Genomic DNA, 27,132 nt, shown 5'->3' on the forward strand with positions numbered 1-27,132 from the left:
AACGGAGTAGCTCCAGGTGAACTAGCTAGATGCATTTTCATGACCTGCGAGGGTGAGAACCACATGCAGGGTGGTGATAACCCCGGGGACCCAAAGCCAGCCACCACCCTCTTTGCTCTCATCTCTCACATGCAACATGTATCACTTTACTAAATAAAAATGCCATGTACAGATTTAGAATGATAAACATCCGCGGACTTAATGAGAAAAAGGAAATTTTTCTTATTTTAAAACAAATGACAAGTAAACATTTAGAGTACAAAAGCTCAAAATAAAAATGCCCTAAAACAGACTCTAATATTCATAGATATTTAATATGAAGGTATTATTACAAATCAGCAGAAAGAAAAATGGCCACAAATGGTGTTGAAGGGAAAAATCTGAGTTGTACTTGGCACGAAAAAGGGTTATCAAAAGTAGAAATCATGCAGGAAAAGAAAAAAAGAGAAAGAAAAATAGTAAAGAAAAACCAACTAGGGTAAATTTGCAATAAAGGAGAGACAACCTAAAGATTAATATTCTTAATATATTAAAAACTCATAAATTAGTAAGAAGTTTTTAAAAACTGTCAAACATGAAAAAAATAGAGAACCAGGAAAAACACTTTAATTTCATTAATGTCAAAGAAATGCACAAAACAATGATATACCATTTTTACCTATTAAAATGATAAAAATTAAAAATATCCACTGTACCTAAGGGTGCTGACATTATCGTACATTGCTTGAAAGTATTTTCATACATTGCAAATTGGCACTATATATCAACATTCATTTAATAAGTTATATCCTTTAATCCAATAATTCTGTCAGATGTCAATCTCCTTAAAAAATAACCAGGGATATAAATAAAGATTTATAAAAATCTTCATCAACAACACTTATAATAAGAAAAAAATGAGAAATGACAAGGTCCAACCATAGGGGATTAATAAAGTAAGTCATGGCTCATCTATACAATAGAATGCTATGAATGAAATGTTTTTAAGGCTATTTTAATGATGTGAAAAAATAACATTAAGTGAAATAAGTGAACTGTACTGAATACTTTTCCCAGTGACATCATAACATTAAGTTAAAGGATATAAAATTCAAATAATGGCCTGCCCTGTTCCCAGAATGCCCTTCCCTGCTCCAAGCCATCCACCCTCCACCAATGCCTCTGAAGCCCTTCTCTGCAGCTCTAAACTACTCCCTACCCCTGCCCACCTTTCTTTGGTTGCTGGATCTTCCTGATAGGGGAACTGAAGAGGTAAAGATTTTAGCTTCAGTTACAGTTGATAGACCTAAGTGATTGATGCATGTGCAAAGCTGTTATTCCAGGAACTGAAATACATGACCCACGTGACTCCAGGAGGTTGACAAACAATTCAACCTTTGTGCTCCCGGGGGTCAGCAAGCAATGGGGTATCTGAGCCCTTGTGTTCCTGGGAGCAAATGCCTGTGACCTGTGAGGCAGATAAAGAACTACTGGTCAGCAGACGAAGAAATGCTAGGAAAATCTAGCTGGACTGCAACTCTTATCTGATTAACCTTTTTCCAAACTCCTTACCTGCCCTTTTCTTCTCCTCAGAAAAAGGTCAGGTTGAGATGAGATGTGAAGATGGTTTTTCGGACATATAACCTGTTATCTTCCCAGATCACCAGCATCTAAATAAAGCACCCATGAAGATTCAATCCTTGTCTCTACTTATTGGTTCTGGTAGTGACAGGCAGCACAAACTTTTCCAGTTTCATTCCCACTGTAAATATTTCTCTGTAGCTCAGTCCCAGAGATAGACGACACTTTTGACAATGTCTTAATCTCCTTAAAGGATAACTTTTCCCCCAATACCCAGCATCCTTCTCTGCTGTTTCAGCCAGCTCTCAGGACACCCAGCTCCGTTACTCTCACCCCTATCTCCATCCCAAAGACTTCCCTTCGTTCCTGCCTTATGATGGGCATTCAATGCATGAATAAGTAAATGATCTAATAGGATAAGTCCAATTCTGATTTTAAAAAAAAACACCAAATTACTGGGTTTAATTACAAATGATATTATAGAATGCTTTTATTTTATTTTCATTACTCTATTCTCACCATATTTTCTACAACAAATACATACCATATATACGTTTCTAATAAGGAGAGAATAAACAAACAGAACTGTACTTTCTCCTCCATTTCATCTGGCCCCTAGGTCTAGATTAGAGTGATTCACTCCTAACCTGGGGTAATAAAAGAAATTCAGTTGTACAGTTTCCACATATTTTGGAAAACACTTAGGACCTACAGTAGATCCAGCCTCAACACAAAATAGCCTCTGGCCACAAAATAGCAGTTCTTGTTTCTGGAATTAAAGATTAACATAGTAACACAATTAAAACAGGTCTCAAAATCTCGTCTGCAAATTGCAGATGAACTCGTAACACAAACCTTCCCAGAGGGCTTACAACACTATTTCACAAAGCTAGCTATGGTCTTACTCCTTTCACAAATGGCCCGCTTGATGCATAGCATGTTTAGCTACAAACATATCTGCTGACTCTCCCTGCAACATTTTCATGGCTCGCCAATATATCTGTCCGCAGTTCTCAGGTCTGCCAAGGGGGTGGTTCAATTCTTCTTTGATGTAATCCATCCAAAGATCTTTCAAGGGAACAAAAAAAATGACCATAAACATACAATTAGATAACTGATGAGGCTTTATTAGGTAAACTTAATTATTTAATACAAATTCAACACAAGTTAATAAAGTTAATAAACTTAACTTCTTGTTATTTCCACAGAACCCTATGTGAAACAATACCTCTCATCATCTTTACACTACGGTATATAAAAACTATTTTTTAAAAGTATTAAACTTCACTTTAATGATGATATAGTCTATATATCTGACAACCTCAAATATACTAAATATTTTAAAGGCAGGATTTTGCTGAATCTCTTTCAGGGTGATACTGACCTCAATGAGCTCACTATAACCTCATTACCAAAACTTGTTTGGGTTAGTAAAAATGCTATTTTCATGCACTCCATCAGAAGGTCTGTTGAAACCTCTTAAGAACTAATGTATCTTTTTAAATGTGAGTTAAACAACTACACATGTCAGGTGTCACGTGACATACCTACACCCAGAAGTACGTTTCACCAGTCCTATAAACGAGGACAATGTAGCAACAGCCAATGACAACTGATGTCGATTAGCCTGACACTACCCCTTTACTGTGATTCCCACTCCTTTTTGTTCTGACCTACATTATTAACCTTTCCCTTAAAAATACATTTTTTAAAGAGAACCAAACCAAGCAAATCTTTCTCTAAGCCAGAGTTAATGCAAGACCCATGGACTCTTGAGCTTGTGTATTTGAAATTTGAAATAAAATTATATCTGCAAGTATTTGTGCCCAAAATGAGGGAAGAAGCAGGGGGGAAATGCAAGTTTTATTCTCAAAGACAACTATGACCCAGAAGAGTTAAGAAACACTCTTCTAACCATACTGATAGGTTACAGACCACACATACAGACTTGTGTGTCTATAACTTAAGTTTACTTACCAGAATCTACAGATCCAAACTCTCTCAAAGCCCTCTCATAATATTCTCTTAAGTTTGGCATCTTGCAGGGTTCCTATCAAAAATAAATAATCAGACAATCTTGCCTCAAAAACCTTAATTTACAATGTAACAAATTCATTTCAACCACTGTTAAGCAGGTATTTGAAGGAGAGGAGGGTGTGGCTTAAGATGAGCACAGCCTGGCTTTCAACTTACCCAGAGAAAAGTTATATGCATTTACATCCAGAGCCAAGTAAATGCTAAACAGTGATAAAAAGCACTTTGCTATATGGTAGCATATAAAAAGCATAATCAATTCTCAGTTGGAGGAACATGGGCAGCTTCACAGAAAAGTGTATCTGAAAGCCCAAAGGGAGGAGTACTATTGAAATAAATAAATGGAGACAGTTTTACTCCCTACAGCTAGGGACTTCTTTCTTTTGAAATATCTGGACTCTAGCACATAGTAGCTATATCCACCTTAAAACTTTTTATATCATGCCAAAGTATATATAAATACTAGTTATATGACCTTCAGCGAATTTTTTAAACCCTCTGATCTTAAAAGCTTCATAACCCATAAAATAAGGATAATGATTTTTCAGAGTAACTGCAAAGATTAAATTAAAATGCTGATTAATTATACACCTAGCCAAATAGCTGGTACTAACTTCATAGTCAAGAAATGTTAATTCTTTACCTCTACTTCCACTTAAATGCATCCTTTTTCATTTTCAAAGCAGATTAACATCTTCAGTTTATAAATCCTTTTGTATAGTCAAATAACTAGTTCCTCGTTCAAATTTCTCTTCACTGACACTATTATTTTATAGAAAGTCAATTTAACCTCCTATCTTAAGCATGCATGAAAATCAGAACCACACTTTTCTAAGGGCTCACAATGTGCATGGCACTGGGCAAACTCCTCTCTGTCCAATAAGCTCTTTGCCTTACAACCCTCGCGCCCCTGCAAAGTATTACGACCTCCTTTCCGGATGAGGATGCCAAGGCCTGGAATTAAGTGACTAGCCCAAGGCACAAAACTATTATGTTATCAACCCAAAGCCTAGCTATTAATTATTATTCTATACTACCTCTTATACTATAGGATAAGAACAGATAATTGACCCACACAATGATCAAAACTAAGAAAACAAGAGTTCAACCTCTAATTTTTCCAAATTCAAATAAAAATAATAAACACCAATCAAAAGGCCAAAATAAAGAAGAAAAAGCAAAACTGAATACTTTGAGAAGGTGTGATTATCACTATGCATAAGTATAATTCTTTTGGAGAACTATCTGGCAATATATAAACAACCATAAAAAATTAGTTTCTCCAGTCCTAGAAATTTATCTCAAGAAGATAATCAAAAGAGAAAAAAAGCTATATAAACAAAATGCTAGCAACACTCTTTGTTTTCATTATCAAAAATCTGGAAACAACCTATATGTAATGGAATAGGAAAATTATGGTTTTAACACTACAACCATTAAAAATGATAACCATGTAAAAACACAGAAAATCTGTTTACAAAAAAAGTTAAAAAGAGAACTTCTATATACAGCACAGAAGTCAGAAATAAAATAGTACAAAACTGTGTGCATATAAGAAAACAAAAAGTTAAAGAAAATAAAAGGAAAAAGAAACATGGTTAGTTGTGTTCCTATGATGGGATTACAGATACATATGGATTTCATGCATTTTCCTCGTTCACATGTCGTTACCCATACCAGAAACATTTACTGAGTGCCTACTCTACCTCACAGCCCAACACAAGAGACAGGCAGGATGCTGTGGAGGCAGGAGCGAGTTTCTCACCCAGCCTGGCAAGGAGGGCTTCCTATAAGAGGTGAAATCTAACTTTTCTATTTTCCAGACTGGCACTTCCTCTTCTTTGCTTGATTACCATTCCTAAACCATCTCCGTGAAAAAAAGAATTACACAAAGGGACCAGAAATTTATCTGGTATTAAAATGAGAGCTTTCTAAACATCAAAATGCCACCATAAATTAGTAACAACCAATACTTTTTCCCAGACAAGAAATGCACAGATAGGACACTTACTTGCTCCTTTTCAAATTGGATCATCTTCCTGAAAAAATCAACTGAAAATGGACGGCTTTCCTGTAAACTAGAAAGAGGGGGCAACTGTTACCTTCCTCCGTGACAGAAAGCCTCTGACACGCCGTGGACATGATACCCGCGCCGGCGCCTCCACAAAGCGCGGTTTAATAAAGCCCGCCTGCAGGCTGTGCAAGGACCGGGCCTGCCATCAGTCCTTTCAACGCTTTCAAACGCCGATGACACTCTTCACCACCCCAAATCCTTTCCCATCCTGTTTTCCTCCTGTTCTTTCTCACTTTCAGAGTCTAAGTTCCCTCTTCTACTATATCTCAAGGTCTTTTGAAGGAGACAAATAATTCCACTGCTAAGAATATATTCTAGGGAAAAAATTCCCAATGTGGATAAATATTTGTGTAGAAATGTTCATCAAAGCAGTATTACTGTGCCAAATAAGTTACTACACATCTACAGAGGGGCATATCATACAGCTATTTTAATAAATGATGTTAATGAAAAATTATTGCCAATAGAGAAAAGGCCAGTCTTAATGTTCACCAACAGAAGTGATAAACAAAATATGATTATAGGATAATCTCACATATGTGAAAGACAAATTTTAATATAATGTATCAACATGGTTTTTCCTCAATGATGGGATTACAATGAATTATTAGTTATCTTTTTTTAATTTTCCAAAATAGGTATAAACTGCTTTTACTGTTCCAAAAAAGAAAAATGAAACTTCTTGAAAAAGTCTCTTAGATTACTTCCTCAGATCCTATCTGTGATACATAAAACCTGGGTATGAGGAGCTGAGCAGAGTGGAGAGAACAGTAACAGTTATGAACATCTGTGAGTACCTTTTAAACACAGCTCTGGTCTTTTTGTAGCCACCACTTCGATAAGCCCAATCCAGGTACTTATCCTTCAGAGTGACTGAGTCAGCACCCTTGACAGCTAGAATAGCTTTCTATAATTAAAAAGAAAAAAGACACAAGCTGTGTGAGGAGATTTATAAATATCAAAACAAATTTTCCCAGAATCATCCCAGGCTGCTCAATTAACAGTGCTTTTAGGAATAGCTGCTACAGAAATAAGCCTGAAGCTAGCCAACTAGTAAAGCTGCCTGCTCCTTCCCCACACCCTACAAGACTTAGAGAACACCGGGCCCACACCTTATAGATGGCTTCGGTGTCTTCTTGGCTGTTGGCACCTTCACTCCACTCTGCCCAAGAAATCCACAATGGCAGACAAACCTGCTCACAAAAGAATAAGTTAGAAAATGGCAGCTTAGCACTACAGTCTGAAAACTAATCACTATAAAGACAGGTTCATCCTAAGATAATCAATACATAAAATACGGATTCATTCCCAGTCTGTCCACACTGTGCCCAACAGAAATGACACGCAAGAACACAGCCTTCTGACCAAGTCCTGTCAATGCTAGTTCCCTTATGCTGGGGAATGCTGCCTACAGTTAACATCATCAATTACCTGCTAATTAATTAAGCAATTAACAACCCATAGCTAGTCAGACCCAGGACTACCCAGCTAACGTCCCTGCTGTTTAGGACCCACAACACAAGTACTAACTATTCAGGCTGAACTCCCTGATCTTCACTCATGTGTGTCTCAGAGGCACACACAAGCTGTAAAATAATTAAGACTTATTTTTCCTGCTTTAACTTCTGGAATACTTTTTTCATACTAATATAGAAGATTCACAGCAAAACTTTAAGGTTTAGTCTTTTCAACTTTAAGGTTCAGAAATACGTGTGTGTTTAAAAATCAGGCTTAAGTTTAGCTTTGGAAGCAAGTGAGAATATTCTATTAATATTTCTCACTCGTAAGATATCTAGATGGGATATAAAATTTTATATAATTAGTCAATTTTCAAAAAAAGAATTAGAAATGGGTCATTAAATGGAACTAAGTTCTTCTACTCCAACCCCTAAGCCATCAGCACAAACGCACTCGAGGGCCAGCTCTCATCAGACAAGTACGCTCCAAATAAGCTTTCGCTGACAGTCTTAAATGGTTTCCCAAACAGTGAAATACACAAGACCCAACTCACAGACCTGGGGCTTCAGGTGCACAAAGGCTTCTTCAAAAAGCATGGCTACATCCGGGCTCTTGGCTTCAATCAGCACCTGCAGCTTCATCTGCCACATCATCACCGAGTCTCTAAACAGCTCAATCCCAGCTACTGCCACCTGCAGAGCTTCCTCGAGGAAGTCTTGATGCAACAGCAACTCAATCTAGGTAAGACAAGGGATCACTGGAAAATTAACTACTGAAAGCTATATTATCTGTATAATGGGGGACAAATGAGGCCATCATTTCAATGGCCTTTCACCATGGCTATCAAACAGGCACAAAGTGCACAATTTGGAATTCCTCCTCCATTCCCTGCTCCTACTTCCAAGGGGTATCAAAAAATAGGAAAGAGGTAAAAAGTAGAGGGCCTAAATCATTTCGACTGAAAATTTAGTTTTTAATAAAATAGTTTCCTACAGTATACTAAAACTCATACCCACTAAACAGAATATAAAAATCAGTAAAGATAAAATCAGTATTTGTGGGTTGGTAAGGAAACAAGTTTATTCACTCAGAGGTGGGCACACTATAAACTTGTACAATTTCTCTGAAGTATAATTTGGCATTATGTAGCAAGAATCATAAAAGCGTCATAACTTAAACTTGAGGATTGTTTTTTAACAAATATGACCCAACAAGTACATGAACAGAAGAAAATCTCATCTGTTCAAAATGCCTGTATCCACACTATCTTAACAGAAGGGAAAAAAAAAGAAACCTAATTATGAAATTGTGGAACAGCAAATAAATGACAGTGTACAATCTATTCATTCAATAAGCATTTGTATTACATACTATCTACCACCCAGTCTCCAGTCCAGCCATCTTAATATCTGCCATGACAGAAAAGGCATCGGAGTACAAAGCAAGAGCACCCAACAAGGTGGCAGTGATGAGAAAGGACTCCAAAAAAGGAAGCACCATTTAGGCTTAAGAAAGAGCAGGCATCAGTCAAGTGAAATCAGAGATCCTAACCAGTATGTACAAGAGACTGCAGGTGATAGCTGGGATGCAAAAGGAAATCAAAGTTCAGAACGGCTGGCAGGGAAGAATATAAGCTGGAGAACTGGTAGATGAGGCTAGAAACACAGGCAGGGGCCAAATTAATGAGACTGAGCAGCTTTATCCAAAGGACAGTGACCAGTCACAGAATAATCTGATAATCAATTTTGAAAGATCACTCTGTGGCAATTAATCTGGAGAAAATGGATGTAAGAATCAGCAAAGCTTCTTAAGTTCAGCGGCAGCATGTTGAGGAACTCTCATTAAAGTCACCAAATGAGTGATTAGGTGGTAGAGTTCAGAAGGGCAACATGAGAGATTTGGAGAGCAGAGGATGTTTCAAATAGCCAGAGTGGTGAATGGCAAAATAAGCAATAATGGACAGAGAGCAGGACTGCCTAGACAATACTCAAAGCAAAGCACATCTGGATATACGGCATGTGACTGTCTTGCCAGCATTCAGTAACTCAAACGAGGGCAGCTGAACTCACCTAGGTCTGGGATTTTGGATAGACAGATGCCATAGTGGGAGAAGGGGACCTCAGTAGTGGTATAATGTAATCAACTAGTATACAGGATATGCATGACTATATGTAAGAAGTATTTTTTAATGTTTTTAGAAGATTTTATTTATCTTAGAGAGAAGAGAAGGGAGACATAAAGGGAGAGAAAGAAACATTGATGTGAGAGAGAAACACCAATCAGTTGCCTCTCGAATGCATCCTGACCAGGGACCAAACCCACAACCCAGGTGTGTGCCCTGACCAGGAATGGAACCAGCAACCTTTTGGTTTGCAGGACGATGCCCAACCAATTGAGCCACACTGGTCGGGGCTAAAAATTATTTTTAAATGTTAATATAAAATAAAATACAAAATGGCAAAACATTAGTTGTAATTACATAAAAATTGTATAATGATATGAATCAGGAGTTATACAAGTTAAAGGCACTAGATAACATAAAGATCTTTGTCCCTGTTAGCCCTACAAAGGTATTTAAATACACTAACACATCCGTTATCCTGTTATACTCTCAACTCTGTGACATGGCAAAAACAAGGCTCACTATCACTATTTTAAAGTTAAGTAAACAAACTCAGAAAGGTTAAGTGATTTGCCCAAGTCACCAAGCTATTAAGTGGCAAAACCTGTTCTAGAACTATATTATATCTTCCACAGGACACTACTCTGGTCTCTTATCACAATCCTTACCCACCCCAGAGGTAGGGATGGATCAACATGCCTCTTACTAAAATGTCAGCTTCTGAAACACAAGGAATACATCTAACTTGTTTTCACTGTACCAATGGTTAGTCTGGGCCGGGCATTTAGATTGAAAACTCAGGAAAGGGATGTTCAGTAAAAAATGGAAGCGTGGACAAACAAAATAAAGCCAAATTGTAACTCCTTGTTGTGAGTGTTTTCTGATACATAACATTCTTCTCTTTACTGGTACAGATTTCACTTTTGACATATGCCAAATACTGACAGCCAAATGTAAATACTCTCTATAGCTATCACACCAAACTTCCAAATGGCCTTAGTCACATAACTACATGTATAAAAACACATGCTACCAACATGAACCAATTAGAATTAAGTACGTTAATTGACAGTGAATGTGTTCATATCCTTACCCACTGCTTGTATAGGAATTCTGGTAGAAGTCTGAGTTCATGTGCCTTCCTGAATGCAGTCATGGTTCTTTCCAGCCTCTGAAATCAGAAAAACGCCTCAGGTCATTACAAAGACCCCCAAAAGGGTCTTTGGCCTCTGACAGGAACAAAAGCACTTTGCACATTTCTGAGAACTGAGGGCAGGGGCTGAGGTGGCTTCACTTATGATTAAAGGAGTTACACAGCCACACCACGCACAGCCCAGGGAGAGAGCACCTCCCAGCCCAGTGGCCAGTGTAAGGGCACAGCAGACTCAGACCTTCAAAATGACAGGTGACTCAAGGAGAAAGCAATTAAGCATGAAGTTCTCGGAAGCTGCCCCAGGCCCCAAAAGAGTCTGTCCTTCTTTCAAAAGACAGTCATTTTCTAGTCAGCCACTACAGCCATGCCCTTACCTTTCTTCTGAGGGACTATTTGTCTTCTTAGCAAACCTTTCCAAGCAGAAGTTGATGTAACACTTCCACATGGCCTCTGAAAAAGCCAGAAAGATCACACAGATCAGATCACCAATTCTCTTAGTTGAATGATCATCATGCATCTTTTAAGGGAGAACTCCTCTGAAAAAGAGTTTAAACTAACTGGTTTTAAAAAAAAAAGTTATTCTGATTACAGCCAATAAACCATATCAAATACTGGGGGAAAAACAACTGAGTAATGATATAAATATAAAAATGAAAAGCCCATCCATGTTGTATATCCCCTCTACCTTAATACTCCAATATTACAAAATTAGAAAGTAAATCTATATCAGAAGATAATTAAGGAATTATAATTAAACAATCCTCCTAGGTATCATTTCCCATAAATAAATGAACACATATATACCACTACTATCCAGGAAGGTCATAAAAGGCCCATCTTCCACCACCCAGAAAGAGCACGCTGGGAAGCCAGGCGCACTGTAAACTACCAGACGGGTTCCTGAAGCCGATCTCAGTCACGGGAACGGGAGCTTCAGCTTCACGTTCACAAACACTATTGCTTCTATCCCACACCACGGTGAGGTGCAGTCTACCTGTAGGGAGAGTCTTCACCGCCTCTTCGTACACAGCACAGCCCCGCTCCTCCCGCCGGCCCACCTCCTCCGCTCTGGCTTGTTTTGTCACGGGTGGCTCTGCCCCTGGCTGCGAGGGGAGCTCTAATTCCCGCCGCGCCACGTAATCCCAAGTGAGAGGGTCATCTGTGTGCATAGCCTGCAGGCTGAAAAGCAGAGTGCAGGCGTGAGACGTACGGCACAAGACTAAATCAGAATATCAAACAGAGGCAGTTCCCTATGCTCTAAAAATGTACCCAGAACACCCTCGACCAACTCCATTACCATGAACAGGCTCTTCAGATATCCTCACACACACTGTATACTTTTTGTCTATGGATCAGAGTTGTCACACATTTATTAGGTTTCAGAATGTTCCAGAAATCATTCACAAATGTTAACTTTCAAATCAAATCAGCAGGGAGGTGTGACGAGACAATCCTCCTTGAGCCCTGGAGAAATTTATTCTATCCAGGCTCTTCCATTTCTATAATAAAGGCAGAGAAAAAGCAACAACCTAATCCTCTACCAAAACCCTGAAGATGTCAAAAGAGAAAATGGATTCAAGTCCTATTTTATCTCCTGTGAAAGTAAGGGGTACTACCTAAGAGTGAAGTACCCACAGGTAGGCTGCAACTAATTTTCAAACTATGGAATCAGACATTAAAGTATGAAATCACCTGCAGCACTCAACTTAAACATTCATGAGTACAACTCTTAGTTTATGGACAAAAGACATGCCAGCAAAGCAGAAATACAGATTTTTATAAAAGCTGTAAGATGTACTATTTGTTGAATAAAGGCAAACCATTTTCCAAGGAAAGCCATTAAGTGAGTCAACTTTTCCAGGAATATATTTTAAATAGGATTTACTATGATACAATGGCCCTAAAACTTAGCTTTCCTCCAAGGATTTAGTGGGGTATTTTCTTTCCCACTTTCTAAATACCCAACCTCAAACCCTTACCACAAAATAAGAAACGGCCACATTCACCTTTCCAATATTTTACTTACTCTTCATAAATTTCTCTTTGCAGATCTTTGGCAAAGTCAAATAGCTGTGCAATTGAAAGCAGTGACACATGAAACTCTGCACCTAAAATTTTTTAAGTGGGAGAGGGGAGTAAGACTCTCAAGTATCACTTTACTCTGAAAGTACCGCCTTCTTGATGTACTGTAGTTTATTTGTTTTGATTAATAGAACAAAGAACAAAAAAATCACCCACAGTCCCATTACACAAACAAAACAAATATTTTGGAGTATTCCTAAGTACTTGTAGCTTTTAGTCTAAACTTCTTAAAGGCATAAAGGAATGTATTAACTCATCTATTTCTTTTCAATTCCCCACAGCAATTAAGTACTAAATAAAAACTTATTGAAATGTTCAAGTATATCCTAAGGGGCAAAAAGCCTTCTGAAAGAAATAGGATATTATTTCTATAATCCAAGTTTTATACACATTCTAATGGAATTTCTAACATATTTTCATAACTAGCTAAAGGTCTTCTTCATTATAAAGAGATTGTTTCACTTTCCCATCATAAATAAGTTTTCAAAAAATACCTACCTCTAATTATGCTTACAGAATTTTTATAGATGATCCGTGCCAACTCGCCTGTAAGGAGTTCTTCAGGATAATCAAGATTTTCCTAAAGAGTGTCGCATTGCACATAACTTAGCAAGTAGTGTCCGTAAGTAGAAAAAGCACTAGGGTAAATATGAACAGTCCTATGGTGCTGCCATACGACCTCTGGCAAATCCCGTCTCTCTCTGGGCCAGTTCCCTCACTTGCAAAGTGCGTACTTGAACAAGACCACTGATCTTCAAACTCTGTTCTCTCGGGCTCCTGGAGTGGTAGCAGGATCACTCTGCTTAAGATCTCACTCTCCATTTCGACCAAAATAGGTCAACTTTCACATGCCCTGTTGACCCTTCTGTGTACAACTTCATTTGTATAAAAAATTTCAGAACTGGAAACCACAGTAACAGATGAAAGCAAAGTTGCTTTTTCAGTTCTAACATTCTAAAACTTTTTTTTAAACTATTCCGTCACATAAAAAATTATATAAATAAGACTAGAATTCCCCACCTATCTCCAACTCCTTCAACCCATTAATAAGTCATTTCATGAAATCATAAAAGCATAAAAGAGTAGCATTTGACCATTCCATCAGTAATAATTTTGAGAACCACTTCAATTAGTCCAAATGTCTACTTCTAAAGCACAAATTCCATTTTATTTCTAAGCCCATTTTATTAAGTCAACTCTAGACTCATCTTAAAGTCTCAAAATATAGCATTAAATTGGAAAGAAAACTATGTAAAGAGTTTCTCTTACTCCTAAGCAGACTCAAAGCACTATACATTAATAAGTGACAATATATTAGGATCTTACCATATTCATTTTGGCTTTTTCAAACTCTTGCTTTTCCTTCCTCAATTTCTCAGCATGCATCAGCTCCATCCTAAAGTACTACAGAAGGGAAAAGATGAACTGAAAAGCTTGGGAGATAGTTTTTTAAATCAGAAACACATAAGATGCCATTTTTTACCCATAATTACTGGATCTGGAAGTTGGGGGGGGAGTGGTATATTTGTTATGAAACTAGCTGACACTGACAAGAAGGGAGATCTCTGTGATCATGGAACATTTCTATATTTTTATTGCAGTGGCTACACAAATCTACACATGTGGAAAAAAACAGAACCATATGCACTTTATACCAATGTTAATTTCCTGGCTTTGATATTATACTGTAATTTTATAAAATGTAACCATCAGGGAAAACTGAGTAAATGGTACACAGGACCTCACTGTATTATGTTTCTAACTTCCTGGGAATCCATAATTATTTTGAAGTAAAAATCTATGGTAAATATGTAATATCAGGTATATAAAGCAAAACTAATGCATGATTAACATGTACTGTAAAGATGACTTATCCATAAGTTTTAATACTCTGAATTCTCTGTTATAAGACGTATTAAAATGACATGGTTTTAAAAAGTACTTAGCCCTGGCTGGTGTGGCTCAGTTGGTTGGAGCATCACCCAATGAACCGAAGGGTTCACAGGTTTGATTCCTGGTTGGGGCACATACGTAGGCTGCAGGTTCAGTCCCCAGCTGGGGCACATACGAGAGGCAACCGATCGGTCTACCTCTCTCTCAGCTATGTGTCTCTCCCTCTCTTCCCCCCATCTCTAAAAATCAATAATCAATGTCCTCAGGTGAGGAATTTTTTTTAAAAAGCTTGCTACAAATTTTCATATCACACAATTATCACTATGTGAAAAATTTTGCACAGGAAAAAAAATGTACCATATTATTAATAACATTTGTCCTCAATCAAACTTATTCCCTCTCAGGGCTTTTGCTTTTCTGATTTTTTTCTCCAAGATTTTCTACAAACACCTTACTTTGCTAGTGTTAAGTAAAAATACTTAGGGTTTTTTTTTTAAATGTGACTATTAGAACAGATAATGTTCATCAGTTTCTCAAAATGTGACTTGGGGCTACACAGGGGTTCTTGACACCCCTTCAGGGGGTCGGCAAGGTCAAAATTACTTGCATAATAATACTAACAAGAGTCTTTGCTCTTGTTAAGAGTTTAAAGTTTTTCAGAGGCTCTATGATGGGTCCTATCACCCATACTGAATGCAAAAGGAGATCTGAGGCCCTGGCCAAGCAGCTCAGTTGATTAGAACACCGTCCTGATACACTAAGGTTGCATGTTCAATCACTGGTCAGAGCACATGCAAGAAGCAACCAATGAACACATGAGTATGTGGAATAACAAATCAATGCCTCTCACCCTCTCAAATCAATAAACAATAATTTTAACAAAAGGAGATCTGAGAATCCAGCTGTCCTCTATTAAGTCAGATATTCAAGAGATTAACAAAAATGTGTAATAATGCCATTCTTTTTAAACTGTTTTAGAAGAGCAACTTTCATTTAAAAATAACTAATCTACATTAACAAATCATGAGTTTATTATTTTTAAATAAGTATTTTTAATTTCTTGGTTTTAATTTTCAATAAAATAAAAACTTATAGATATAACCCATATAAACAAAAGAACTTTGAGTTCCTCAGTAATTTAAGATTGAAAGAAGACCAAGTTTGAACACCATCATTATATTATAGATCAATACATACAAACATGGAACTATATTCATGCTGTATTAGGTAAAAATACAGAATACAATAATACATAGTAGAATCCCACTTTTCAGAAATAAAACCTGTTTTAAATATTTGTGATAGGCATAATGTATGGATGATAAGATATAAGTACTTTTTCTGTTACTTTTTCATGAACTGTTTTTTCTGAACTATTTTTAATAAACAAATTATAGCCCTGACTGGTGTGGCTCAGTGGATTGAGCACCAGCCTGAGAACCAAAGGGTTGCCAGTTCTATTCCCAGTCAGAGCACATGCCTGGGTTGCAGGCCAGGTCCCCAGTTGGGGGAGTGCAAGAGGCATCCACACACTGATGTTTCTCTCCCTCCTTCTCTTTCCCTTCCCCTCTCTCTAAAAATAAATAAAAATAAAATCTTTAAAAATAAATAAATAAAATAAAATCTTTTAAAAAATAACTAAGTTCTAATTACTTTTGATAAGAAAAAGCAATAAATCTACTACCATTTTGGAAAATACAAATATAAGCATTCATGAAAGCCTCCAAAAAAAACATATAAAATAAGAGCAGTATAGAATAACCCTCTAACAACAGGAGGATTGAGTCTTACAATAGTTCCTCAATAAGAATAATAAAGCCAACAAAGAAATGTCTAACAGAATATGAAAAAAACAAAGGGATGCAAGACAATAATATAAAACATTGTTAAATTACTACCTGACCAAATATATGGTTGGGACACCTATAATACCAATTAGCATGAAAACCCGTATCTTTTTCCCCTCAGCACACAGGCTTAACTTTTCATTTGAAGACTAAACAGCAATTTCTCCCTTATTCTGAAAAAAGGGTGTAGTTTCCAGTAATACACCATTTCCAGCATTTGCTTGGTTTTCTTTCAGCAAAAGTATGGTCATCAATGTTCTAGTGTACCCCCTCCACGGGGGAATAAGTCTACCAAGAGGGGAAAGAAGTACTTATCTCAAGAAAGAGAGACAAAGAGAATGAGAAGAAAATTGGGGGGGTAGGGGAAAGCGGAGAAGCCAAATGGGGTATAGGGAGGGCTGGAAGGTAAGGAAGGAAAGGAGGGAAAGAGAAAGGGACAAAGGAGTAAGAAAAAAATTAGAACAACGGTATGAAGATGGCTGAACCCTGGCCCTCCAATTTAAAAAAGGGAAGGCCCAGTTCCCTACCCCTCCCAACCGTAATGGGCAGGTAGGCGTTCTAATCTCTCACTAAGAACCTGGAAGATGCACATGGTCAAAACCTACCACTGGCCAAAAAATACCTTCCTGGCCCCGTTTCTACAGCAGCTCCCTGCTAATTCCTAGCCTTTGCAATTCAAAGTCTTTTTTCACTTAAAGAATATGTGTTTCCAGAGGATCAAACTGAGACATCATTCTGCCATGTTATGTACACACACACTCACTTCTTGATAAAGTTTTGGGCACTGGGGATGAAAGCGCAGAGCTCGAAGAAAAAGCTGTCTTGCACTTTCTGAAGACAAGCGATCTTCCATTTCCCATTTGGCCGCCATAATCCACAAAGCTATAAATGAAAAACATCATACTGCATTTTAATAAATTAATCAACTCAGGCAAAAAAAAGGCCAATGCTCCAATTTTAATGCTTAAAAGAATTTCTTAATCCCATCAAGAGGAAGGAAATGGGGAGAAGAAATTTGTAATAGTTATCTGTAAAATACTGTTGCTTTATCTAAAATTACATGAGTATCATAAAGGAAATAGGTAAATGTTAACATCTGAAAGTACTTATTATGTGCCTATTACTGTTTCATCAGATCTAAGGTCAACATCATTTTAAGTCACATACAAATTTTAAGTGTTAAAATGCTGGAAAAAATTGTGCATCTTAGAATCAATCAACTAAAATTATTTTGCTCTTTTCTCTATAGAGTAACGCATAAATTTTTTTAATGGCTCACAATTTGAAAAACAAAATTTTATTATACCTACTGGAAATAAAAACTTTAAAAAAAAAATCTTTTGTCCTTCTACATGGGAAATTAACCTTGAGTTAGCATTCTAACCATTTCCCTAGAAACTTAATAAAGGTGAGCTATGTTACTAGGCAAGATTGTGATTGTTTTTGGTAAAAATGACCTACAACTGGCAACTACATCAGGACTAGGAGGAGGACTATAAATGGTAGAGGGCCACTGCTTTGGGCTTTCTTGAGCAAGTGATTCCTGAAATTGAGCACGGTCCTCCCTAGGATCCCTGGAAGCTATGCTCATCCAGGTCTTCTAAGGCAGAGGGGCTCCTCTACTCACTCTTTCCCTCACACCTGAACTGTTACTAGCCTCCGAGATGCTAAGAGTATCCTCCTGAAGAAATGCACTTAAAGCTGTCCTGCTGCAGTCTTCTGAATAAACTGGTGCCAAATGTAGCCTATAAGTCTTCTGTATTGTAAAATGTCTGGTTGAGCCGAATACTTGAGAAAAGACACTGGAGCACCTCCACTGTAAAATCATGTGCCATTCACACAATATACACAAAGAGAAGTCTTTCTCTTACAACACATGAGCACCTACTCTGTGCCAGGCACTCTTGTAAAATCTACATTTATCTTTTCCCCTGTTAAGTTTCTGAAATCCCTTACATATGACTGCCTTCAAATAGAATGTCCCTCAAAGGACCAAAGAGTTTCTTTAAGCATTAACTGAAGCAGAAGCACATTCCTACATGCCCACACATATAATATCTGGCACATTAACTAGTATATGATAGACAGGGATGAACACACACCAGCTATTCAGGAACCAAATCTGCTGAGGCCAAGTGCCTAAGCTCAGGTTCACAAAATAAATTCTTTTAGGTTTATGAAGCAAAGTAAATTCCAAAACAGTATTGAGTCTACCTAAAAGGTAGGAAAAGAACTGACAAGGATTTCACCATACCTGGCTTGTTTGAATGAATGGCCAACATGGCAGAGAATACCCTGCTAAGTTGAGGTTTGGAAGCCTGAAAAGAAAAAGAAAAATTGCACTTCCTACACAGCAAATCACTGTTACTACTCTCTAAGTGATCTGTCCCGTACCATTACCAACTGTAAAATCCAGTGGGGCAAGATCTGCTACTGCCAGGGACATAGAAACACATACAGACACAGCTTTCTTCTACCTAAAGCTCACTATATAAACATTCTAAATATCAAAAAAGTTCTCAACTTTAATGAACAAAATACACATCAAGATAATTTTCTTTTCTACTGAAGTAAAAGCCACCGACTCATTCAGATATGCAAATGTTGTTACTCTGACAGTCAGCCTCCTTGGGTTCTTTTTCCATTTGTTAACCCTACGCCTTTGAAGAAAACTCAGAATTTAGTAATCAAGCATGGGACTTAAAAGGCCAACTAAACAAAAGAAGGAAAGGGAGTATGACACAGCTCCCCAAATACGCACCCATTTCTTACAAAAGACTACATAGGATAGCCAAAGTTGAACATCATCCTGCAAGAAAAGAAATGCAGTAAGCTCCCTGAGTTTGAACTTTATATATAACACATACACCTAAACAGAAGCAGATTTCAGAATATCTACTGTGTTACAACAGCCCTCAGCCTATTAGGCCTTAGGTCTCTTAACCACAATAACTCAGTCTGTTCCCTACTCCCCCCTACCATGCTCCAAGACAAAATCTGTTGTCTATCCAATTTGTTCAATGCAGCTTGTACATGGCCTCGATCAAGGGAAGCAACCCAAAATTTGTCATTCCTAGTAATCTAATGTACTTCCCATATAATATGTCCCAGTTCCAGAGCCAAATGTGAAGAAAATCAAGTTACTAAGGTACTGCCCCTATTCTAACCATTTATCATCCACAGCCAAGACTTTGGTATACTTTAGATACATACAAACAAATCCCAGACAATTTTCTGATCATTACTTATGTAGCAAACCCAGTTTTCAGCACCATCCTCACAGAATAAATATAAGGTAATTAGATCAATTTTCTTAATGGTTTGATAAGTGGTTTCAAGTAATGACATCATCGTCAGAATAAGTATTGAGTCCCAGCTGTTGTGGCTCAATGGATTGAGTGCCAGGTTGAGAACCAAAGGGTCACTATTCGATTCCCAGTCAGGGCACATGCCTGGGTTGAGGGCCAGGTCCCCCAGTTGGGGGCATGGGATAGGAAACCACACACTGATGTTCCTCACCCTCTCTTTCTCCCTCCCTTCCCCTCTCTCTAAAAATAAATAAAATCTTTAAAATAAAAAGAGTACGTATTGAGACACAAAAGACAAGAACAGACAACCACACATTTGACTATCCAAGTCATAAATGCGTAATACATATCTTCACATCTCTTAAGAGTTAAGGAAGCTCTGATCACTTACTTTCCACTTTGCTGAAGCACGTCGGAAGACACCCTGCACCCGGTGTACAATAGAACTCTCAATCTCATCCTTCTTAAATGAATACCCAATGCGCTAAAAATAAACATAAAAAACAAAGCCTCAGTTTAATTACATTTATCCAAAGTGGCATTCCTACCTGATCATTAAACAGTAATGACAGAAAAAGCGAATAATTACAAATATCTATTATGCATACACCAGCATTGCAATTCATCAATGCCAACTGCTTCCCAAACCCAAGATCTAGCTATAGAGCCATCCTATTTCATTCTATATACTTTTCCAACTTCCAGAAAATCATCTACTTACAGTTCTCCTTCTCTGGATCAAGTTCAAGAGATTAATTTCATACTATGGAAGAAAAAGAAAAAAAGAGAAAAACAAGGAAAATCATATCCTTTCACATGCACAGAAAATACATTTAGTTAAAATCATAAAGTAAATAAAATTAAGATTATAAAACAGAACATAATTTGCTGTGAAGAAGGATAATCTGCCCTGGCTGGTGTGGCTCAGTGGACTGAGTGCAGGCCTGCAAACCAAAAGGTCACCAGTTCAATTCCCCACCAGGGCACATGCCTGGGTTGAAAGCCAGATCCCTAGCTGGGGGCGTACGAGAGGCAGCTGATTTACAGATGTAGCCATTGCACACCGATCTATGTTTCTCTCCCTCTCTTTCTCCCCCCCTTCTCCTCTCTCTAAAAATGAGTAAATAAATTTTTTTTAAAGCATAATCTACAGTAAATGTCTAGCATTCACTGAAAATTCACCTTACATTTGCAGAATTCAAAAATACAGTACATACATTAGCAAGCATATAAACATCTTAGCTACAAAGAAAGCATTTTACTAAAATCAAAAGACATAAGGTTTATAACATCAAGCTAACTTCCTGGTCTATAACAGTGTATTTAAACTTCTAGCAATTAACCTTTCAAAAAGTTTAGCTGATGCACAACCAAATAAAACAAATAGGTTTGTACCAGCTGAAAAAGAATGCATAATTGGCTCTCTACTCTCCACTAAAGAACCGCTTAGAACCTCTAAGGCTCTCTAAAACCCACTACTATACAATTCCTCTCCATGCCTTGGCTTAAAGATTATTACAGGCTGAAAGCTCAGAAACTCACAAGATTGCATGCTTTAATGAAATATTTCAAGCACATGGAATACTCATGTAGCTAGCTACATCAAAGTCTACATTTGCTATATTTGCTTCAAATCTTATTTAAAAGAAAATATTCAAATAAGACTATGTACCACATCTGATTCCACTCTTCTCCCTCCACAGAGGAAATGACTATCTTGATGTAACTGTTTATCACTCCCAAGCATGACTTTGGACTTTATTAAAATGCTGTCTTGAATGCTTTCAAACTTTACATAAATGGTATCATATTGTACCCATCTTGCATATTTTTACTCAGCATCAAATTTAGATATATCCCTACTGACACATGAAATTGCGGTCCATTCATTTTAACTGCTACACAGTATTTCATTGTATGAATGTGCAATTTACCTATCCTTTCTGGTGATGTATATTTGTTTCCAATTTTTCTATTACGAAAAGTTATAACTGATATTCCTGTACATATCGTCTTGTGGACATATCCAGGAACTTTTCCAGGGTGTACACTGACATCCACCACTAATAAGACATCCACCACTAATACATAAGCTCTTCACGTCAATGACTTTTGTCTGCTTAATTTATTATTGTAGCTCTACTGGATTGAATCAGTGCCATGTAGAGAGTAGGTACTCAATATTTACTCTATGGCTAAAAGAATGAAATTGCTGGGTCAGAGTAGATGTATTTTCAACTTTATGGAATATTACCAAGTTGCTCTCCAAGTAGTTGTGCCTATCATATACTTACAATATCAGTCTTTAAAAACATTTGCTAATATGATGGATATAAAGTAGTACTGCACCCTGGTTTTAATCTATATTTACCTGATTACTAATGAGGCTAACAGCTTTTCATAAATTGCCCAACAAATGATGTCTCCCCTTTGAAAATTGGATGTTCACATTTTTCCAGCTCTTTCCGTCTTCTTTCTAGTTTTTTGTCATTTTCTTCTTGATTTGTATACCTTTATATAATCTAGATCTTAATTACATGTTCCAAAATTTTCTCCCATATTGTGGCTTGTCTTTTCACATTATTTATGGTATCTTGTCTGCACAGCGATTTTTACTTTTAACAGGCAAGTAATTTTTCTCAGTTTCATTTAATAACTCTTCCCCTACCTAAAATCATTCTTTCATAGTTTTTGCAGATTTAAAGTCCCTCCCCCACATTTAGCTTGCCAATTCAGCAGGAATTTATTTTTGTGTACTATGTGAGGAAGAGACCTAATTTTTTTTAATGTAGGTAACCAGTAACTCATTGATTTAAAATGCCACTTATACCTTATAGCAAATTTACATGGTTCTGTGCAAGTGTGGGGGGAGGTGGGTGGTAATATATATGAGTGTTTAATCGTGGTTTTAATCTAACCCACACAAAACTTTTAAATATTTGAAGAGTGAAATGATTTGCCACTTCTTAAGTCTCAAGGTTAAACATCTCTATTTTCTTCAACAATTCCTCCTAGAACGAGGTTTCTATCCTGGCTGCCTTCCAACCAACCTCTCAGAGTCCTTCTTAAAATGTAGCCTTGAGTCTCAAACACTGCGCCAGGCATGGTCTGATAAGCGCAGAACAGTCTTTTTCAAACCAGCATCTTCTGCGTGCTTACTGTTTGCAATGTTCTCCGCTCAGCTACCTTGTTCATGTAATCAGTTAGATTATATTTTTTGACATAATATGCTCATTGAATAAGCAATCTACTATGAGCCCTAGGACTTCTTCCAAATACAAGACTCTTAACCAGGTTTCCTATATCGTTAGTTGTTTTTAACCTAAACTTAGAGCCTTTAGTCTTAAAACATTCCATCTTGTTATTGGGTTCTTTATGAATCCTGCTTTTGTCATCCAACATACAAGCCATTCTCTCCCACCTGAAAATAGGTCTAGCACATGTATTTTACCTTCACTCAAGTCTTCCATTCACTTACAGGACTGAAGAATCTTGCAGCATACTTCTTTCTAAGCTGACAGACTTACAGACACCTAAGTATTAACTTTCCAACCAGCTACTATCATCAAACTCACTCTCCTTTATTGTTCCCCACACAAGGTGGTCTGTCAAATCTCTTGCTGAAATCCTGACATATGTCTTTGGCAGTCTCTGATCCATTAACCCCATAAAAGAAAAGAAAAAATAAGTTCAGTTTGCCAAGGACTATAAAGCCTTAATGGAGCAATGCTATTCCCAGACCACCTGTTTTTGTCCATAAGTTACCTTTCTAATGACCAGTTCCAGAAGTTTGTTGAAAATTGACATCAAGCTGGTCATTCTATTATTAATTTAAAATGTGTGAGATTAAAAGATAGTGAAATTATTCACTTACTTGAACATAATTGACAAAGTCTTCCTTACAAAGAGCTCTTCGCTGTATTTTGTATTCGAGATTCGAAGCTTTCTTAATGATAGCCCTGAGGAGAAAGCCAATTAAAGTGCAACACTTACAAAAAACAAGACTTAAATAACTTTGGGGTTTTTGTTAAGTTTCTAAATTTTTTTATGTATTTAAAATATATTTACCAAAGCATATAATTCCCAAATAATTATTCTTCATAACCAAATATTCTCTTACAGGACCACTTCAGTGTTCTTAAAGGCATCAGAATATTTTAAAATTTTCATGAAAATTACCTTAATCAATTGCCAGGACGATTAACAGTCCCACCAGCAAAGCAAATAATCTTAAGTACTTTACATTTTTTACATATAGTATCAATAAAGATTCCTCCAAATTCAGGTCACTTAAACTTTAATAAGTTCTTAAATTCCTCTTGCTTTGGAGTTTCCAACATGAAAATTTTTTTAAAAACTTTACATTGTCTCTACCTAAAAAAATTTATTATATCTACAAAGGACTTATGGGAGAAGATTCACTGTATTTAGCTAAGGAATGAACACACAACACGTGCATATAAGGGGAATTTAATACAAGATATGCAAGACCGATAATTGTCTCTAGTTAATTAAAACAATAACATTTACTGAGTCCTTATTAAGACTTCACATAGATATGTTGCGTTTCATTAACAATGTTTAAGGATCCCAGTCACATTACTACATTCAGTCATTGTAAAATTAAGAAATAGTGGTGGAAAATCATTTAAAACTATTAAACTTAACTTTAACAAATTACTGAATGCCAACTCTGTGCCAGATACTGCTGACTGAGCCCTAGGGTAGAATACGAAACTGAAGTAAATGGTCCCCGTCTTCAAGTCTTGTTAGACTGATCTACTCCGGGGCTCCCCTCGGCCCTCTCTTCGTATCTCTAGAGCAGTACACTCTACTATAAACAACTGCGAGTACACCACACTGCAGTCAAAACGCTTAATTCATCTGTCTCCCCCACCATACACAAGGCGCTTTAGCTCCTGATGGGAAGGGTTCCTGGTTTTATCACCTTTATAGCCCCCAGACCTGGCTCCAATGAAGAGCTGTCAGTAAGTTTGGTGGGACGGATAACTTTGCAATAAAGAGAAATTAACTCTAGGCATCATCAAATATCAGAAATAAGCTTCCGCCGCGTGAAGAAAAATAAACAAAATTCAAGCGGTTCCCCATCCCTGCCCCCGCCACACACACTCGCCGCAACCTCCTCTCTGCCCTCCCCAGCCATTCCTCTTCCTCAGCTCACTTAATCTCTGCATGACTGAACAGTCCAACGCGTTCCAGCTGTTCCAATTCGGGAAGTCGATCTTCTATGCGTTCCTGAATTATCTCCGCCATGAGGGCCAAACTCTAGAACCTCAGAGAGGTTGCCAATAGCCAACACACACTTGTAGCGCCCACCTTCTATTCCGGAGACCCAGCCCTAACGCTCGCACGTGCTGGCGTAACGTGAGCTCTAGGTCCCGCCTTTTCCGCTTCCGCGGCCGGAGAAGGCCCTCTGGCCCCCGCGGCCGCGGTCTCCTCCCTGGGGCTGATTGTGGCATTGCAGCGAGGGACCCTCCCGCACCGGAGGGCTCCAGTGGACTGGAGTGGACGGGCGGGGCTAGGGCGGAGCTGGGCGGGGCTAGGGCGGGGCTAGAGTGGGGCTAGGGTGAGGCGGGGTAAATCCACCCGAGGCTAGACGTCGGCGGAGTTGGAAAAAAGCGGTCTGCAAGAGTTACCTGGGAAAGATGTCAAAGGCATTGTCTCCTTTTGTTACGCTCACTCCCACATCCTTGCTTTCCGACAGCAATAACTGCCAGCCCCCCCCAAAAGAAGCAACGGAGAAGAATAGAGGGTATTATAATACAGGGTGGGCAAAAGTTAGTTTACAGTTAGTATGGAAAATAATACAATAGTTAATAAACAATATAAGAATAAACTTTCACAAACTGACAACTGTAAACCTACTTCCGCCCACCCCTGTATAATTATAGTAAACATTTCAAAAAGTCAGTAATGAAAATCGTAGGGAGCATTAAAACTGACTAGGCTATTCTAAACACTATGTCTTTGCTTTCGGCTAGATTTAGTAAACCAGTACAACACTAGTTTTTCACATGCCAGTTAGAACCAATAATTGATCTATTAATTTTTAAATGGGGAGATATTTTTATTATTTAAATAATTATTCTTGCTGTGTAGGACAAAACGTTTCAAAACTCATAGCCCTGGGTGGATATCAGAAACTGATTTTTAGGAAAGATTCTGGTATTGGAATGTTTGTGAGTTACCCAAATAAATCAATAAACCATTGCCCAAACAATTTAGCATTTCTAAGAAAACCATCAGACAACCCAGCTTGGAAGCCACATTGTTGGTGTAATTGCTGAACTCAAAATTACATGGCTTAGTTCTTTTTTAAGATGGTAAAGAACCAAAGCAGGAGTTCTTGCTAGATCTGTTTATTTCCAGATTCACATCAGCACCTTGATCCTCTGTGTGATTTATAAAAGGGGAATAGGCTTAGCGTTAACCATGTTTCACCTCTGTACCTTTCTCCCCCCCCCCCCCTTTCACATTTTAGCCTACTGGTGTCAGAATTGAGGCAAAGGTTGGCTTGAGCGTCATCATTTCTTAATTCCCTCAGCTTTAAGACATTAGGGAAGTGGAAGGAAATAATGGAAGTAAAACAAAGATGAAATTTCCTTGTGATAGGAAAATCTCTGTGGCTTGCGTTAACAGTAGGAGTGGGGATGCCACTAGTAAGTTCCATATGGGCAAGGAATTTTTATTTTGTTCACTAGATAACCTGGGAGCCTAGAACAATGCCTAGAATGTAATAAACATGATAAATGCATGACAGAATAAGAAAAGGCACTTCATAAATTCCTTTAGGTACAAGGGAGTCAAGAAGCTCTGAAAGATTGTAATCTTTCATTTAAAGGCAAATTTGATAGATAATTGATTTTTAAATCAACACAACCAAAAACACTCTCCTCTTTGATTTTCAAATTTGGCTTCTATGTTTATCTTGCTGTAAGAATCATTATAATGATAATGGTAAAGTCTTCTTTTGTCTCTTCTGCACCTCATAATAAGCTATTACTTATCTAGGATTTACTGCATGCCTGGCTACAATGGGCATTGTTCTAGTTCTTTATATATTAACTAACCTGCTATCACAAATATTTTCAAATATCAACCCAAGAAGGAGCTCTTGAAGAGGTAAAAAGCACCTACTAGAGGAAGCCCAACACAGCAAAAGAAACTATGTTTGAATAATGCCCACCGAAATGACAATAGATGGCACTGGGACAGCTGAGCATTCTTATGTAGGGGTTGGAAGAGTGGTAAACCCCAATCTCACACCATATGCAAAAATCAATTTCAGATGGAGTAAAAACCTGCATGTCAGAGACAACAGTTTTAGAAGATAATATAGGATAACATCTTCAAGATGTCAGGAGAAGAATTTTTTTTTTTTTAGAGTTATCATGTGTCTTTAGTCTCCTTTAATCTGGAACAGTTTTAGCTTTCATGAATTTAACATTTTTTAGAAGACATTCTTAAACACACTCACAAAAAGCACAAATCATAAAGGAAAACAATAATAATCCTGACTACATTAAAATTAAGAACTCCCGTTCTTAAGAGAGCAAAAGGACAGTTCACAGAGAGAAGGT

The 27,132-nt window shown here is 37.6% G+C and overlaps 1 protein-coding gene across 1 annotated transcript; it reads right to left on the reverse strand.

Moving 5' to 3' along the window:
• Window positions 1-2,035: 2,035 nt before the first annotated feature.
• Window positions 2,036-24,916, reverse strand: LOC149998027 (U3 small nucleolar RNA-associated protein 6 homolog). The gene is made up of 19 exons (XM_090290828.1): window positions 24,714-24,916; window positions 23,406-23,490; window positions 20,253-20,294; window positions 19,923-20,015; window positions 18,985-19,032; window positions 18,478-18,541; window positions 16,987-17,105; window positions 13,810-13,887; window positions 12,982-13,063; window positions 12,428-12,509; window positions 11,396-11,580; window positions 10,776-10,851; window positions 10,342-10,417; window positions 7,684-7,863; window positions 6,781-6,861; window positions 6,466-6,575; window positions 5,606-5,672; window positions 3,538-3,610; window positions 2,036-2,628 (listed from the first exon to the last, which is right to left on the reverse strand). Exons 1-19 carry the CDS (start codon window positions 24,803-24,805, stop codon window positions 2,471-2,473), a joined length of 1,791 nt encoding a protein of 596 aa, XP_090146954.1. The 5' UTR covers window positions 24,806-24,916; the 3' UTR covers window positions 2,036-2,470.
• Between the last annotated feature and the right edge of the window lie 2,216 nt (window positions 24,917-27,132).

This window comes from Furipterus horrens, unplaced genomic scaffold, assembly GCF_987537825.1.
Source record: "Furipterus horrens unplaced genomic scaffold, mFurHor1.1.pri manual_scaffold_11, whole genome shotgun sequence".
NCBI classification, from domain to species: domain Eukaryota; kingdom Metazoa; phylum Chordata; class Mammalia; order Chiroptera; family Furipteridae; genus Furipterus; species Furipterus horrens.

Coding starts and splice junctions, on each gene's coding strand:
- LOC149998027 (XM_090290828.1), bottom strand. CDS start 24,805: ATGGCGGAGATAATTCAGGAACGCATAGAAGATCGACTTCCCGAATTG. Junction 20,016..20,252: donor TGATCCAGAGAAGGAGAACT/GTAAGTAGATGA, acceptor GTTTATTTTTAG/CGCATTGGGTATTCATTTAA. Junction 11,581..12,427: donor CAAAGAGAAATTTATGAAGA/GTAAGTAAAATA, acceptor TCTGCTTTTCAG/CCTGCAGGCTATGCACACAG.